Raw genomic sequence first — 18554 nt, 5'->3', positions numbered from 1 at the left:
AGAATTTCATTTAAGCCAAGACTTCTGACATACACACACACATATTTCCCTTACCATGTAGAACTGCAGACGGTAATGCTTCTTGACCAAACTTAATACAAACATGCAGAATCCTGGTTTGAGGAGGGAGGAGAAAGAGTAAAATTAATCACGTTCTGCATTTACCTTTGTCCTAGTCGTTTCTTTTAGCTGTGTACATGATCGTGATTGTGATCCTTTGGCTAATTTCCTGGCAGCATCTAATCAGTGCACAATCCCAAGCCCCAGGAAGGAGGGTGGGGAGAAGACACAAACTGATTCTTCAGATAGCAATCAGAAGGGGAAAAAATGACTCCTTCAAGACAATCAAAGGAAGGCACTATCTTTAAATCTTGTAGACTATAATAAACTTGGGCTGTTGTTCACCAGACAAAAATATTTTGATCCCCGAGCAGGCACCAGCAAAGAAGTCAGGCCAGCTGCCTGATTTTATAACTAAAATTTTATTGAAACAAAGCTATACCCATTTGTTTACATATTGTCTGTGGTTGCTTCTGTGTTACAAGGGCAGATTGGGGAGTTGCAAAAGAGACGCTGGGCCCCCAAAGTCTGAGATATTGATTATCTGGACTTTTAAGAAAATGTTTTCTACCCCTGTCCCAGTGAAGAGGTCTGGTGAACAGAGGATCCATCAGGTATGGAGTAGAAGTCACCCCTGTCTTTGATGCATATGGTGGCAAAAAATATCTGTAGCCTCCACCCACTTTTCCAGGAAGGAAAAGGACTTTTACCCATAAGTGTGCTAGGCCCCTCAAAAGCACTTCTGCCCTGAAGAGAGCACATCGCTGCTCCAGACACCACAGACCTCCCGCTGGGGGGCTGCTTTCAGGTTCTGGGGCATATCCTCAATATCTGCATATCCTCTAAATATCCTCCTCTGAATATCCTCAATATCTGCAGACTCCTTAGCAGTGAATTTTGTATCTTAATACCCAGGTGTCATTCAGAGCTAATTAAAAATAGGTCAGACAAATTTAGGACAGAACAACTTTCTCAGGTGCCTCAAACCAGCTTTAAAGGCAACTATGGAAATCACTAGCACTAACAGAATGAGAGTTCAGTCTGAATTGAGTTTAGATTGACCAGCACTTCACTATCTGCAAAATTTTAATGTATCAGATTTAATCCTCAGGAAGTCCACAGTTTTAGCTCTAGATTAAAAAAAAAGCTCACTGAAACTCAGAATGACTAAGCTTCCAGTCTCTCTGAGGTCACAGTCTTTGAAAATCCAAATCAGTAAAATTTCCACCACTCTGCATGTCTGTCCTTCAAGGTGGTCTCCTAAGAAGACGCTCCTAAAGATGGCTGACTGTTTCTATTTTTTTTTTTTTTTTGGTGGGGGGTGGAGGCTGACTTTTAAGTTATTAAAACAGGTGGCTTTTCTGTATACAATTTTAACTTTATGTCCTATTAGAATTTTGTTTATGCAAAAACATAAGCATGAATGTATAAAAATAGTGTATTCTTTTGTAACCTGCCTTCTAGATTCCCTCTCAAATAATGTAATACTTTTATATTTCCATATTTTAATAAATCCATGTTGGGGGAGAAAAAGAAAAGGTGGTTTTTGTTTTGGTCACACCGCAGGAGTTAGGACAGGACCATGCTGTGCTGTCTTCCAACGGAGGCTGCAACACAGGGACAGGTGCACAGACTGCAGTCCCCACACCCACAAAGCCGCTCAGTCCCACTTCTCTTACTAAAGAGCTGCTACAGCTCACTAAGGCAGAGCCCTCAGCTCTGCTCCCCTGCACGATCAGAGTTAACATCCTCAAAGCTTTACATTAACCAAGAAATTCCCCATTTCCTACTCGGCGGACACACAAAACAAGAACTCGCGAGCCATTCAATGCATACCTATCAGGTAGAGAGTAAAGGAAATGAACCGGTGGTATTTGCTGAGAATCCGCAAAGGTTCCTCTCTCTGGACCAAAGTGAAGAAATAATCCGTCACTGTTTCACCGTAGAAGAAATAATTTACACACAGTAAGAAGTACCTGTAAATGAAGACAGGTCACTGTGGTGGGGAGCACTTGCGGCCTGTCCTTATAGGGAGGCTGTCGAAGAACCAGAGGAGAGGACCAGAAGAGCAGTCCCCCCACTCTCAGGACCCCCTATTCTCAGTGACACTGTAGGTGAGAAGCTTGTCTAGAAACTTATGGCAGCTTTCATTCATCCTCCATTTATCACAAACCTGGGACTCAGTTTTTGCTCCTTTTGTAGAGTCTCTATACCTAACCTGAGAACACTCAAACCCTAAGATAACACTCCAAAAGATGCCTCATCCTGCCTCCCGGTCTTATTTCCACTCTTTCCAACAGGAACCCTGCATGCCTATCGGGTTGCCACCCATCTGCTTTGCTCCTGTCTCTTCCCTGCCTGGACATCCTCTTCTCTTATCTCTCTTGATTCACTGTTCAAACACACTTTTCTTCATAAAATCCTGCCCAACCTAACATATCTGCCTCCCCGGCACTTACTTCTATAGCATGTCAGCCACTCTGCTGTCTACTAAAGACTCCTTCAAGGCCAGGCATATAGTCTGGCCCATGAAATACTCGGGTCTCAAAGGTGCTATGCAAGTCTGTGGCCATCACTCCTCTCCCACCCACCACCGCTGTAAATATCTACCACAAAACACTTATTATACAAATCTGTTACGGGTCCCTAAGGGGCTGGAGAGCTTACCAGCTGAGGGTCCTGAACCAAGGTAGTTCATAGGAGTGGTAGACATTGTAGCCAATAGTGATAATCTCCTGGAAACACTTTATCTGAACACACATCACCTGCAGGACACACAAGAATTAGACCACCTGATATGATCTTTGGAAACAGAAACCAACAGGTCATGGGACTTCAAAAAAAACCACTATATTTAAGAAAAATGTCAGTCCCTCAGTGATTCAGCTCTTTTCTCTCTCGCACCATACCACATGGCAAGGTAGCCTTTTATGTCACACAGAATAGGTCCAATTTCTCACAATAACTACATGCTCCTGAAGTTTCAATTAACTTTTTATTCTAGAACCTGCCAGGACTCAATCAATTTCTTCCCTTTTTGACTTCGCATACAAATACTCAAAAAGCCCCAACATCTATGCTCCAGGAAAACAATAAACAAAACCATGAAGCACATTAAGACTAGGGGTCACAATATAATCAAACAGTTGAAAGAATAAAACCAAATTTTAAAATGAAGAGGAATCTCCTAGCTGTAGGTCAGTGGTTGAGCATCAACCTATGAACCAGGAGGTAAAGTTTCAATTCCCAGTAAGGGCACATGCCGAGGTTGCAGGTCCAATTTCCAGTGTGCGGCATGCAGGAGGCAGCAGATCAATGATTCTCTCTTCTCTCCCCCTCTCCCATCTTCTGAAATCAATAAAAATATTTTTTTAAATAAATAAATAAAATAAAATGAAGAGGAATTTTTAACCACATACAACTGGCCTAGGCCAATGTCCCTCCACTTGCCTGCTAAAAAGTGAGAAGCCACAGATACTTTAAGAAAGAAATGTTCTGTGAAGCCTGGACCCCAAATGAGTCCCAGAACTAACCCAGCACCTGGCTCTTCAGATGGCCGATCCTACATGACAAACTGAAGGTAGAACTACAACAGTACGCAAATAGCACTTACAATTATCATTAAAACCATTGGTCCCAGGTAAATGATGATGAAGAAAAATGCAATCATGGCCAAAGTCAGGATGCCTCTCACCCACCAGTTCTTCCATCTAAGTTAGAGAGGAGGGAAGGAGAAAGCACGTTAGGAACCCAGAAATAACTGAAGCACAAACCCAAGGGGATGGCTCTTCCTGGGAGAAGAGGGCCTGAGGTTAGTGTCTTCCAGGAGCACCTCCTTCACCTGGACAACAAACTAGCCACATGCTGGTGAGAGCAGGGCCGCTAGAGCCAATGCCTCACCCACAGGCAATGGGCATTGTGTAGATTGTGGCTGTTGCCCATCCTCCCGAGGTGCAGGTGCATGTAGCTCTTGCAGTAGAGCCACCTTGGCACATGTCAGAAATGTGTCAGGATCACTGTGAGTCCCATCTGTGATGTCACCTGCATCGTTGTGGTGATAACAATATTAAACAGTGATAACAGGTATCACAAATATGCACCTGGCACCTTTATAAGGACTTTATGTATATTAATCCACTCAGCCCTCAATACTACAATTCTTACAGACGAGGAACTGGGTGCACAGGCCATACAACTGTGAAGTGGTTAAGCTGGGACTGGAACCCTGGGAGCTGGCTCCAGAACCCATGCCCTGAACCACTGCACAATACCACCTTTCAAAGGACACGTGTGTGGGAGGCACCACAGAAACATGTTTTGGGTCTTATAGTTTGTGTTTTTAACCTACCCACATAACTGGTATTGGAGGGATCAGAGTCTCAGGGACCAGAATTTCAACTCTGGATTCACCCAAGTTAAGACATTTCTCAATTCTTCCAGGAGAATTTTTAAATGTCCACAAGGACGTGCGGGAGAAAGGGAAAACTAAACTTTGAACTACAAACTTGGGCTCCTCTGTGAAAAGCAGTCCACCCATCAGTCAAACCCCAGGGACCATTTCTCCACATGTGCTGTGTCAGAAATATTGCCCACCACCACCCCACTGTCCACCCTTTCGTCCTCCTCGGACTGCCCCTCCCAGCCAGCCTAGAGCACCTTTCAAATGCCAGACCCCTCCAGGCTGTGCTCGCAGTTGCTGTTAAGATGACACTCTATGAAGCCCTAGGCAGAGGCAGGGGAGATGATGGCAATGCCAGTGGACAGAAGTGGACTCCCCCAAGATTGTGGGCTGAGGGGCCTGGGTCTTCCAAGGCACTTGGACAAGCAACAAGGCCTCCAACAAGCACCCGCATCATTAAGCCAGGTTACCTTGAAGACAAGTTGGAAAGGGCCCTATTGAGGACCTCTGGGGTATCGTCTGCAGAGGTTACTAGGGGAGCAGCTTCCGCACGGTTCTCACTGTCCGATGCAGTCTCTCCATCTGCCTTTACTTCTGGTTCTGACTCCTACACAGCAGAAAAACAGAGGAGGAAAAGGAAAAAAATGTAGGATACTAAGAAGTACATGCCTGTCATAGGAGACTGCCAGAAACCGATCATTGTCTCATTAATAGAAAGATGTGGACAGGAAACCTGGAATGCTGGTCAACAACCTTAATTGCTGTGAAGGTCAGAGCTAACCGCTCACTGTTTAGTTGAAACATTGTTACCTGAAGCAGCCCCCACCTCTGTTTGTCTTAAGTAGATTTCTGTTATTGGAATTTCCTGCCTAAGGGCTATGAGCTTATCCCATAGTCTCAATAAAAGGGATAGCAAGGCCAGAGCAGTGGGTAGACCTCCCACTAGAGGTAGGCTCCCGCCTGGCCCCCAATATCCCCAAATTAATACTTTTCCAAGTCTTTTTTCATTTGTGTGCGGCCTTCTCCAGAACCCGAACCCTGAACCGGAAACCTGAACCACGTGGGATGTGAAAGGGGTTCCCACAGGAGATCTGTGGGCAAAGACCCAAATTGGGCCTGAGGACCTGGCACTGTCAGGTGACATAACAGATGGGACTCACGGTGATCCTGACACAGTTCTGACATGTGCCAAGGTGGCCCGTTCTCTACTGCAAGAGCAACATGCACCTGCACCTCAGGAGGATGGGCAACAGCCACAGTCTAATGCCCATTGCCTAAAAGAGAATAGTCCAGAAGACGGAGAGAGGGGCTCCTTCATATCCAAAGAATGCAAAAGGGGGCATGACTAGATTTCATCTGGACCTCATTCCTGATCCTACTACTCAGAGCTTCTATTTCTTAAGGTAATTTAGCATAGTTGCTGTGAGAAGAGGTGGGTGAGAAATCAAATCACGTAGAATTAGACAGTAACAACAATATGACTTAGTATCTGCATAGCCCTTCATAGTTTTTACAGCATTTCCCTTATCTGTGGACCTCAGAGCAGTTCTGGGAGGAAGGGAAGAAACAAAAAGATCCCTATTTACAAATGAAGACCCGGACTCTGAGGAGCTCCATGGCTGGCCCCAAATCTCCTATTAGCCCAGGTCTTCTGAATTAATTTTGTTCATCCCACTATATTTCCTTTTATTCAAGCATCTTGGAATCCATTTTTTTTTTCCAGTAAGAAATTCAAAATGAAATAAACTAGAAATGGCAAAAGGATGTTTTAGCACATCTTTAAAGATCCCATTATATATGTGTGCAACCATATTTAAGTTTGAATTAGGGAAATTTGAATTTCCCAAACTAGTAAATATATGAAATTGAGAACCGTTTTTATGTTTACTGGCCATCTGGATATCTTCTTTTGCTCTGTCAAGTCACTAGATAGTTTCCTACTGAGTTTTCTGCCTTCCTTTCATTGATTTGTAGGAATATTTTATACATCCCAGATTTAAGTACTGTGTCACTAATATGTTCTCCCAGCCTTCTCTAACCCCAGCCCCACCCCAGTCATTCCCTCTAACACTCAGACCTTCTCCCTCTCCGCACTGGCCACAATGAGGGTTTACAAGGCGATCTTTGCAATTGTCTATTGCTCCCTAAAGATGGGAACCAAGACACTTTGTTCTCACGACATCCCCATGCCTGGCACACAGGGAAATATTTAGTAATGGGAGGATGGAAGGAGGAAGCGGGGAGTTAATTCCAGGTATGGTAAGGAGATACCCAGCGCCTACCCTCAGGGAAACAGGTATTTCTAAATTAAACTGCAACTGTGATAACACCACAAAACCGAAGGCCTTCAGTCCGAGATTGCTCATACAACAGACACTGGCTTTGGTCAAGGACCTACAGAGATGGTCTCATTACTTGGATCTGAGGGAAAGAGCTATCTATAGCTTCTGATGACTACTTTACTCTGCCACAGCTGAGCCAGCATCCTTACTTCATATTACTGATTGTTACGGATAGTGTGCAGTTGATAATCCTATCTAATAAAAGGGTAATATGCAAATTGACCATCACTCCAACACAAGATGGTCGCCCCATGTGGTCAAAGATGGCCGCCCCCATGTGGACACAAAATGGCCGCCATAAGATGGCCAGCAGGGGAGGGCAGTTGTGGGCGATCAGGCCAGCAGGGAGGGTGGTTGGGAGGGACCAGGCCTGCAAGGGAGGGCAGTTGGGGACAATCAGGCCTGCAGGGGAGGGCAGTTAGGAGTGACCAGGCTGGCAGAGGAGGGCAGTTGGGGGTGACCAGGCCTGTAGGGGAGGGCAGTTGCGGGGGGACCCAGGCCTGCAGGGAGGGCAGTTGGGGGGGCAATCAGGCCAGCAGGGGAGAGCAGTTAGGGGCAATCAGGCCTGCAGGGGAGGACAGGGGGGAACCAGGCCTGCAGGGGAGGGCAGTTGGGGGGGACTAGGCCTGCAGGGAAGGGCAGTTAGGTGCAACCAGGCCTGCAGGGGAGGGCAGTTTGGGGGGACCAGGCCTTCAGGAGAGGGCAGTTGGGGGGAACCAGGCCTGCAGGGGAGGGCAGTTGGGGCAGACCAGGCCTGCAGGGGAGGGCAGTTTGGGGGGACCAGGCATACAGGGGAGGGCAGTTGGGAGGGACAAGGTCTGCAGGGGAGGGCAGTTGGGGGCGACCAGGCCGGCAGGGGAGGGCAGTTAGGGGTGACCAGGTCGGCAGGGGAGGGCAGTTAGGGCCAGCAGGGGAGCAGTTAGGCGTCGATCAGGCTGGCAGGAGTGTGGTTAGGGGGTGATCAGGCTGGCAGGCAGAAGTAGTTAGGGGCAATCTGGCAGGCAGGCAGGCGAGCAGTTGGGAGCCAGCAGTCCTGGATTGTAAGAGGGATGTCTGACTGTGCATTTAGGCCCGAATCGGGCCTAAACGGGCAGTCAGGCATCCCTTGAGGGGTCCCAGATTGGAGACGGTGCAGGCTGGGCTGAGGGACACCCCCTCCCATGCACAAATTTCGTGCACTGGGCCTCTAGTGTTAAGATAAAGAATGGAAAGCCCTGACCAGTGTTGCTCAGTTGGTTGGGCATCCTCCCAAGCACAGAAAGTCACATGAGTGCCTCTGGACTTCAGTGTCCTCACCTTATAAAAGAGGACCAGACTGGCTGGTGTGGCACAGTGGTTGAGCATCGACCTATGAACCAGGAGGTCACGGTTCAATTCCCAGCTTGGATTGTGGGCTGGATCCCCAGTGTGGGGCATACAGGAGACAGCCAATCAATGATTCTCTCTCATCATTGATGTTTCTCTCTCTCCCTCTTCCTTCCTCTCTGAAATCAATAAAAATATATTTTTTAAAAATAAGAGGTCCAGAAAGGGCCCTTCTTACCTGTGGGGGTTCACTGAAGAGATACAACCAAACTCCCACCCAGGACTGTGTCCCATTCTACCACCCTGAGATGTTCTGAAACACAGCAGCACCTCCCAAATTATCTCTTTCCAATGAGACTGAATAAAGACCAAGGCATTCAAAAGAGCTTTCCATTCTTTATCTTTTTTTTTTTTTTAAGAGAGAAAGAAAGGGAAAAGGAGAGGGAGAGAGAGAGAAACCTCGATGCCATGTGATCGGCTACCTCCTGCACACCCACCCCATCCTGCACATGCCCAGGTTGCAGATAAGAGCCCGCAAGCAACCTGACATGTGCCCTGACCTGGAAAATCAAACCAGCAACCTTCCGGTGCATGGGAGGATGCCCAATCGAGCCACGTCGACCAGGGCTTTCCATTCTTTATCTTAACATTATCACCCACACCCATCTGTAATAATCAGTAATATGAGGTAAGGATGCTTGAGTGATTATCTAGACCTGACAACTAAACCAAGGGGCTTCAACATGAGAGCACCTGGGCATGGCCCTGGAGGGCTCCCAACAGAGGCTCTCCGGGAGCATCTAGAAGCCACAGGGGCTGAGCTTGAGCACAGCAGGCAAGAAGGCATGTGCCTGTGTGCATCGTTCACACACACACACACACACACACACACACACACAGGCCCCAGCACAAGGTTATTTTTAACTTATCCATTCTGTTGTCAAGGAGACTCGCAAAGGCTGCTGGTTCCTCGGGGAGGAAGGGCAGGAAGGAGCCAGGCAGAGCCCCTGCAGGGGAGGAGCAGGGAGATCTGGCTCAGCACTGACTTCCTCGACTTTCCAGGCCCTCAGATAAATGTTAGCCCAGCACTGTTTCCTGCTGTGTCATCGTATGTGATTCCTCTCCCTCCTTGCTAGGATGGGGTGAGGCCAAAAGTAGTAGGAGATCAAGAACTGCTATAAAGACCCTGACTACTGTTATAACCTAAGAGGTCGGATCTGGGATGACCAACTAGGAAATTAAGTAAATGCCCTGAAGGAACAAGCCTGAAGAGATTAACTTCCCAGGTTTTACCTGCAAGGTCTCAGGCCTCACCCCAGGCCACTGAAAAAAAGCCCTTTTCTGGAGGCTTCGTCTGAGCAGGAGACCAACACCTACACAAACTACCATTCTTCCACCAGCAGAAAGGCCAATTCTTGTGCAAGGGAAGGAAAGGGAACAGCCTCAGAAGACATGAATGGGGAGGGGGCAAGTCAGCCAGCTCTCTAGGCTCCTGACCCCGAGCCAACCACCCTGCCCCAGCCAAGTGTCACAGGAGAGCAGGCCAAGGGAACAGAAACTTAAGAGAACCTGGAGAGGTCTGCAGTGTTCTAGCTCCTCCCCACCCCATGGGCAAAGGCCTTGTGCTTAGGCTGCTAATGCCTGAGTAAAGGAGGCCAAGTGCGGCCTCCATCGTGGACCCTGAAGGAAGCAAGGACCTGGAGCCCAAGTTTGCTTCCAGAAGAAAAGTGGCACATGCTGTTCACTGGTTTGTTCCTCCAGAGGATGGCAAGACAGGCAGATGGAAAGGAAGACTTTCTGCAGGAGGAAGCAGCAGCCAGTCAGGGAGAGCAGGGTCCAGGGCCCAGCTCTCATGCTCATTACACTAGGCACAGGCCTCCATTGTCTGGTCTTCCCAGTGGGGAAAGGATCCCTGGTCTCGGTCGTTTGTTGGGATGATCAAATACAACATCAATGAATATCTATAAAAACTAAAAAGGGTCTGAATAGCAACACCGCACACACACCCCTCAATACCCTTACCACGTGTACAGGACAGGAGCGCAAGAACCTTAAACACCCACCCCAAGCAACCTGGGTACCTTTCCCAAGGAGAGTGGAGTGGGGAAAGAATGGTGGCCATCAGGCCTTGCTGAGACTCACGTGCTAACCAATTACGTGAGTTCAGCATCTGCCTGACTTGCTTCCTCTTTCACTCCTCCAATAGACAGCCCCAACTCAAAACTGATTCACTTCCCAAAATTACAGTGGAGGTGGACGTCTGAAACACAAATACTAGTACTCTCTGAAGTGTGGGAAGAAATAGGAGAACTTATTTCTATTTGTCTTGTTCGTATTTTCTTTCCTGTGCGTGCTTTATAAAGGACCTATCAGTACATGTATACAACTTAGTAAGTTTGTGCAAGCTGGAACACACGTGGGTGTCTTGTTTCCCACTGCACTGAGAAGTATCTGGAACACAGCAGGCACCCAAAGATTTGTTGAACTAATAAGATAATTAATCCTACTTGACCTGCCACGGATGAGTGTCCAGACTGCACTGAGAGTATGACAGAACCCATCTGATTTCTAACTCACAGGTCAAGACCCACACCCTGGCATCCACAGTGGCCCCCACAGCAGAACCAGACCAGTGCACACTCCCACCACCAGCCCTGCTGGGTGGTGGGTCTGAGGGCCCCCGCTCATGTTCTCAGGCCAGCACAGGGCAGCAAGGAGAGGCTGCCTTGCTGCTTCAAGTTGTGTCAGCCTAGCCCCAACCCCCCAGCCCCTCCCCCCTCCCCCCTTCCCCCCCTTTTTCCCTCCTTCCCTCCTTCCCTCCTTCCTTCCCTCCTTCCCTCCTTCCCTCCTTCCCTCCTTCCCTTCTTCCCTCCTTCCTCCCTTCCTCCCCTCCCTTTCAGCCCAACATCCAGACCAGAGGCTAAGTGAAGTACACCTTATCTCTCAGATTCTGTCTCAATCACCACCCATCCTCCGCCACTTCCTTAGCCATTTCCCAAGGGAGTTGTGGTGCTGGCGTAAACAGGAAACAAAAGTGGTACTTTAAAAGAAAGAGAAAAAAGCTCCCTCCTTCTTTCTAGGTCACTTAGCTCCTACAGGGAAAGGCAGAAACACTGAGGGTGATGGACACATGGGTCTGCAGAGTACCAAGGACTCAGGTAAGACCTGTTGTCATTTTTGGAGAAACTCGTGCTCCAAAGGCTTCTCGTACCAGCCTTCCAGGGCCCTTCTCCCAGCCACAGCTGCCCAGAAGCCAATACCAGCAGCCCCTCAGAACAGCACAGAAGCCTTCCTTCAACAGAAGCAAGAGAAGGCACCAAAGGAGGACCCGAGGGAGCAGCTGGCTTTTCCTGGCCTGGGGAGGGGCCTGGCTAGGTCCAGAACAGCATTTGTAGAACTTGTTTACACTGTATTCTCAGGCTGAGAAATCCTCCCTCTTCTCATTCCCTCTCAATTCTCAGGCTTTCCTGACGGCCTGCCTTGGGCTCACAAAAACTAACTGGGCAGCATCCCTTGAAGGCTCCCTTTCTGTCACTCGTTGGTATCAGGGGCCCACCCTCCAACCTCTATTTCTCAAGACTCCACAGTGACACCCACAAGTGGCAACATCGACCTTGACCAAAAAAAGTGTGGCTGTGGCCAAGCTGGACAGGAGCCCTGGGCATTGTGTCAACTGGGCTCCAAGCAGATGGACTCACCCCACCCCACACTCCATTTCTTTACCAGATGCCAATTTAGTTTTGTACCTTGCTAAAGAAAATATATTAACATTCTGTTCATGTTTACCTAAAAGGAGCTAACAACTAGGGAAACAAAATAAGTGGTACCATCCACTAGGGTTTTTCTTCTCTTTTTCAATTTCAAAGCAATTTCATTAAAAGTAGTATAGTAAGTCCTCACTTAACAGGACTCGTCAATAGGCTCTTGGAACTGCGGTAAAAGACACATAAAGAAACCAATTTTACCACAGGCTAAATAATATAAACAAGAGTTAATTTCCTACAGCATCTCATCAATGTCATAACAAAACCACATTGAACAAAACGATGTTATTTGAGAACCTGCTGTACTCAATGCTCCCAACAACCCCATATTTTCTAATGGCACTGCATTCAAATTCATGTGTGTTTTTTACTGAGTGACTCCATAACTTACACAAACTATGTTTTGCACTGTTTTACATGCAAATTACAACCCCTGTCCTGCAGAAAAGTCATCAGGCTGAGCCTAACCTTTCTGCTAAATATCTGCTTACATCTCCTTAGTCAAACCCTGTGGCAGCTGCCAGGGCAACTGACTCCTCCACTTACAGACACATTCCTAGGGTAGAAATTACAGGATTTAGAGACATGTGTGTGTGCATGTGTGTGTGTGTGTGTGTTGTGTGTGTGCGCGCACAGTGCTAGGAATAGCAAAGAAAATATTTCTAGCTTTTTCTAAGGAGAAACTCATAATTCCCTTTGACAAGTTCAACTGTCTGAACAAAGGATAAAATAGGAGGATCCCTATTCGGAAAGTTTAGAATCATCCCCAATATGACTATACCTTGTCCTCCAAAAGCCTCCTAAGGTGATTTACAGAAAATGCGTTCAGCTACTCCAGATAAACTGCTGCACCTACAGTGCCTCCACAGATAACTGCACTCCACACCAGAGAAAGGACAAGAAAAGACAAAAAGAGCACATAGGAGATCCAGCTTTTGAAAACCTAACTCTGGCTATGAACCATTTCACTTCCAGCACTTTCCATAATCAATTCTAAGTTTCAAGTTCATCAAATGTAAGGTCTACCCTATTCATATTACCTTGAATCTGGTAGAAGCTTAGAGTGGCTTTTTTTTAACTCTGTGTATTCCTTTTTAATGGGAGAGGGAGAGGGGGAGGGGGAGGGGGAGGGGGGAGGGGGAGGGGAGGGGGAGAGGGAGAGGGAGAGGGAGAGGGAGAGGGAGAGGGAGAGGGAGAGGGAGAGGGAGAGGGAGAGGGAGAGGGAGAGGGAGAGGGAGAGGGAGAGGGAGGAGAGGGAGAATTAGATATTGCCTAATTCATAAATCATTGAATAAAGCCAATTAGATCTTTAAAATTTACTCACTTGAACTTTGTTTTTTTGACAAAGAAAATGTAGGGCAACGTTTTGTTGAAGCGTTCTTGTTGCCAGGTGCACAGTAACCTTTGGGTAGAAGATTTGCTACCCCAAACACTTAAAAGAAAGCCCTTTTTATTTTGTTATTGATGAAACAGCTGACATTAAAAAATAATTATTTTTTATTGCTGTCAGAGAGGAAGGGAGAGAGAGATAGAAACATCAATGATAAGAGAGAGAATCACGGATTGGCTGCCTCCTGCACAACCCCTCTGGGGATTGAGCTGGCAACCTGGGCATGGGCCCTTGACTGGAATCAAACCTGGGGCCCTTCAGTCCGCAGGCCAACAGTCTATCCACTGAGCCAAACCGGCTAGGGCTGACATTTGTTTTTTTAGAAATTTCACTATGGATTAGTAGATTTAATCTATTAATACACATGCACACACACACACACACACACACACACACACACACACATTGATTTTAGAGAGAGGAAGGGAAAGGTAGAGAGAGAGAAACATGATGGGAGAGAAACATCCATCAGTTGTCTTTTGTACACCCGCTGGGGATCAAGCCCACAACCTAGGCATGAGCTCTGACCGGGAATAGAACCAGTAACTTCAGTGCATGGGATAATGCTCAACCATCTGAGCAACATTGGTCAGGGCCAGATATTTTTATTTTTATATCAGATAACTGAGGTGTTAAAGTGTATTCTGTTCATTGACCTTAACCCTCAGCTGAAATGGAGTTGGGTAGAGACAACAGCCAAATTGTTCATAGAGTGAAGATCAAGTGGCCCTTGCTGTTGCATTTGTTATTAAGATGGTGAGTAATTTCTTTTTTGGTTAATGCACCTGGCTGTCTTTGCTTGGAGCAGAAACCACATGTTCACTCCTTTCCCCTGAATAATGGAAAATGCTCTAGACAGAGTCACACATCTGCCCCTTGGCAGGGAACTCAGCTTCTGGAAGCCTAAGGTGCAGGAGGCATGTACAGGTGCAACTTGCTTCACTGAGATATTCACTTACTGTGGTGGCCTGGAACGGAACCCATACTATCTCTGAGGTATGCCTGTATTTCCTTTTTGCAAGACTGCTGGAGGGGAAAGCAGTCAGCAGCTCTTGTGATTTAAAAAATTTTCTTCTCATTCTACTACTCACCTTTATTCAGCATGTTTGATGGTTCTTCCTTATGACTTTCTTAAGACTTTCACATTCCTTCCACTTATGGAACCTGCAAATCTATGTAAACATGGTAAAATGGGGATATCAAAGTGACTGGCTATTGTGGTGTGATGTTTATGCCTACCATTTTAGCCTACAGACTCAGAAGTGGAGAGTTCCTTAGTCCTTAACCTCCCCTCTCTCTCTTCCTCCCTCTGTGAAGAAACATTTATTGAGGACCTCCTATATGCCAGGCAGCATTGCAGGCCATGGGGATATAGCAGTGAAAAACAGAAGTCCCTTCCACATAGAGTTTATGTTTCAGTGTGGGAGACAGAAAAATGTGTAATAATTTCAGGTGATAATAATGTTAGGAGGAAGAATATCAAAGGTATTTCTTAGTAGGAGAGTAACATCTTAAAGTGTTAGCTTTGGAAAGGGCCCTCCAATTGGCTCAAAGGGCAGATGTGTGACTCTACCTGGAGCATTTTCCATTATTCAGGGGAAAGGAGTGAAAATGTGCATAGACATTATACATTTTGTAGGGTAGGGTTGAAGCATTTCAGTTTCTAAAAGCCTCTTTACTCATTCCTGGCAACACATTAGTTGCTGTCTGGAAGTACAGCTCATTACCACCCTGGGTTTTATGGGTGCCTCCTGGGGCCCCCCTCCACTCAGTCATTTTAACTTTTGGGAAGGGCTGAAATCATAGCCCTTTTACTTACTAGTTGCATCTGTATAACTGTAGCTCCAGGGTTAACTTCCCCACATTAATGGCTGGTGTGTCTCAGTTGGTTGGAGTATAGTCCAGTACACCAAAGATAGTGGGTTCGATTCCGAGATAGGGCACATATCCAGGTTTTGGGTTTGATCTCTGGTCAGGGTGGGTACAGGAGGCACCGGTTGATGTTTCTCTCTCCTCTCTCTCCTCTCTCTCCTCCCTCTCCTCCCTCTCCTCCCTCTCCCTCTCCCTCTCCCTCTCCCTCTTACTTCAAGTGAGTAAATTTTAAAGATCTAATTGGCTTTATTCAATGATTTATGAATTAGGCAATATCTAATTTAGCAAATAGAAGCTCTGAGGAGCTGTACAAAATTAAAGACTTCTAGAGGTAGAAGGGATGGGAACAAGAAAGTTATGCTAGGCAAAAAAGGCCTTTGCTCTTCGACCTGAAAAGGCCTTAGGAGCTAATGAATCAAGAGGCTGTCTCCCCCAATAATATAGACCCTGTGCTTTAGTACTCTGGTTTGAATTCTAGAGTTTATCCTCCCTTATTATCAGACCGCTGGCCATAGCATACCTGCCTTTCCAAGCTGTCTCTCATTCAGAGAACTCTATCAAGGGAGGAGAACTCAGGAGGCCAAGGCTATTAGAATTAGGTCTAAGCCAAAAATGGACAGAGCCAGACAGTTCACAAGTTCACAGCTGAGAGGGTCCTCAGGCCCAGTGTCCAATCAAGGGCTTCTTGGGGTAGACTGGGACATCACCCTCAACCGTTCTCAGAGCATTTGCTCCTAGAGGTCCTGGCTAGAAGCAATAGCCTCACAACCAGAAAGGCTTAAAAATGACAGGACAGCTCAGCATGCAAGCCCTGCAGGTAGGTATTCTGGAGCCTCAGGGAGACATGGGGTGGGAAGAAATCTACCCACAGGTTTCTACAGGCAGGGAAGGAAATGCAAGTCACCAAAGTGCTTTACTGCACAGTGAGGGTGGGAACTGGACACACCCGGTCTAAGCCATTTCTCACACCTGCATGCCATCTATGCCCCTGCAGAGTTTTATTGGGGGCAGTGAGGGGGGAAGGAGCGGGGGCGGGGGGACAGAGGATGAATGCCATAAAAGCCTCCAAACCACACAACCTCCAGAGCAAAGAACAAATGTACACAACTCATATTCACAAAAACATTCTCAGTACTTAAGAATGATAATATTGAATTCACTAAAGCCACATTAAAAATGAATTATCAATCCTGTAAACACAAACGGAGTGAAAAACTAGACCAAAAAAAAAAAAAAAAAAAAACACAAAAAAGGCTGCATCTAACTTTCCAAAGAAACAAGACACTCTGTCTCAGGGAGAAAAGTATCTCAGGCACGAGGAAAGGGGGGACCAGTATCTCAGGCATGAGTAAAAGGGGGAACCAGTACTGGGTGATCTTGGAAGAAATCATGTCACCTCTAGGCCTTGGGTTTTTTCATTTATAAAACAGAAACAAATCCCATCTCAAGAGTGGGGAGATAAAACAAGATAAGGCTGTATTTTTGGAACTGTGGGTCAAGACCTATTGATTCTTGAAATAAATTCAGTAGATCACAACTGGCAAAAATTAGAATAAAATATGATGCCAGAAGTCAGGCTAGTAGCAGCTACCACTGAGAGAGGAACTGATTAGAAGAAATCACTAGGGAGTCTTCCAGGAACTGGTAATGTTTTATCTGATCTGGGGGCAGGCTACAGAGACGTGCTTATTTTATGAAGACTCGTCCCACTGTATAGTTATAATACAGACACATTTCTGTATGTATATTACACTTCAATACAACTTTGCTTAAAAAATAGAATGAGCCCTAGCCAGTTTGGCTCAGTGGATAGAGCATCAGCCTGCAGACTGAAGGGTCCCCAGTTCAAGTCTGGTCAAGGGCATATGCCTAGGTGGTGGGCTCGATTCCCAGTAGGGGACGTGCAGGAGTCAGCAGATCGATGATTCTCTCTCGTCCTTGATGTTTCTATCTCTCTCTCCCTCTCTCTTCCCCTCTGAAATCTATTAAAAAATAAAAATAAAATAAAAAATAAAAGAATGAGAATCAAACAGAGCAGTCCTAGCCAGTGTGGCTCAATTGGTTGGAGCATCGTCCTGTGCACTGAAGGGTCACAGGTTCTATTCCTGGTCAGAGCACACACCCATGTTTCAGGTATGATCCCTGGAGCACGAAAGGGAGACAACCAATCGATGTTTCTCTCTCCCTCTCCCTTCCTCTCTCTCAAAAATCAATTTTTTTTAAATTAACAAAAAAGAAGCAAAGAACAGAAAACTTTTGAAGGTATCACAGATAGTAAAAGTACTGCTTCATGAAACTTTTGCTTCAAAATGATTATACATGCAACCTTGTATAGGGATACAAAGTAAAATATATTTGTTCCTCTGGGTCAAGGTCCAAAAAAGCCTGAAAGGCCTGATGCAATGCAGAGAAATATGTTGTAAACGAACTCACCATACAAATGTTGGTTGTTGTAGTGGTGGAGGCAGAAATAAGGAGAAGACATGACACTGCTGACCTTTTACAGATGAAAAACTAAACAGAAACAGAGCACCTCCCTAGCCGGTTTGGCTCAGTGGATAGAGCATTGGCCTGTGAACTGAAAGGTCCCAGGTTCAATTTCAGCCAAGGGCACATGCCCGGGTTGTGGGCTCGATCCCCGAGGGGCCTTGCAGGAGGCAGCCGATCAACGATTCTCTCTCATCACTGATGTTTCTATCTCTCTCTCCCTCTCCCTTCCTCTCTGAAACCAATAAAAATATGTTTTTGAAAAAACAACACACCTGTGTGGTACAAAGGCATTCTAATGACATGCTTCTCCATTACCCTATTTATATCTGAGCCTTACCCACACCTAGGTTTCCTCAATTAGAAGCCTTTTTCTTTCTCTCCATAATTCTCAGAAAGAGGGAGAAACTCAACCAATAAAGTAAACTTCTGCCTGAAGATTAACTCTTATGTAATCCAGTTTAAAGAAACTAAAAATGAAACTAATTTCCAAACTAGTGATGAAACTAAAGACAAACAGGATATGCTGTCTTTTAACCAAAAACCACAGCAATTAGCAATTAAAAGGCTACAGTCTGTGCAGCAAAAACAAATCCTATTTAATAAAAAGGTAATATGCAAATTGACCATCACTCCAACACACAAGATGGCCGCCACAAGATGGCCAGCAGGGGAGGGCAGTTGTGGGCGATCAGGCAAGCAGGGGAGGGCAGTTAGGGGCAATCGGGCCAGCAGGGGAACAGTTAGGTGTCGATCAGGCTGACAGGGGAGTGGTTAGGGGTTGATCAGGCTGGCAGGCAGAAGTGGTTAGGGGCAATCAGGCAGGCGAGCAGTTGGGAGCCAGCAGTCCTGGATTGTGAGAGGGATCCCAGGTTGGAGAGGGTGCAGGTTGGGCTGAGGGACACACACATACACATACACACACACACACACAC

At 46.4% G+C, this 18554-nt stretch overlaps 1 protein-coding gene across 1 annotated transcript in view; it reads right to left on the bottom strand.

Moving 5' to 3' along the window:
- Window positions 1–18554, bottom strand: part of CDS2 (CDP-diacylglycerol synthase 2) — a 49409-nt gene that overhangs the window by 16958 nt on the left and 13897 nt on the right. The window contains exons 2-6 of the mRNA XM_080683358.1: window positions 4930–5066; window positions 3674–3770; window positions 2728–2825; window positions 1897–2036; window positions 55–113 (exon numbers count right to left, since the gene is read on the bottom strand). Coding sequence (XP_080539484.1) covers window positions 55–113; window positions 1897–2036; window positions 2728–2825; window positions 3674–3770; window positions 4930–5066 — 531 coding nt within the window. The remainder of the gene's footprint in view (window positions 1–54; window positions 114–1896; window positions 2037–2727; window positions 2826–3673; window positions 3771–4929; window positions 5067–18554) is intronic.

The sequence above is a fragment of the Plecotus auritus genome (assembly GCF_963455305.1).
Source record: "Plecotus auritus genome assembly, chromosome: 8".
NCBI lineage: Eukaryota > Metazoa > Chordata > Mammalia > Chiroptera > Vespertilionidae > Plecotus > Plecotus auritus.
This window is presented reverse-complemented; position numbering and strand designations above follow the sequence as displayed.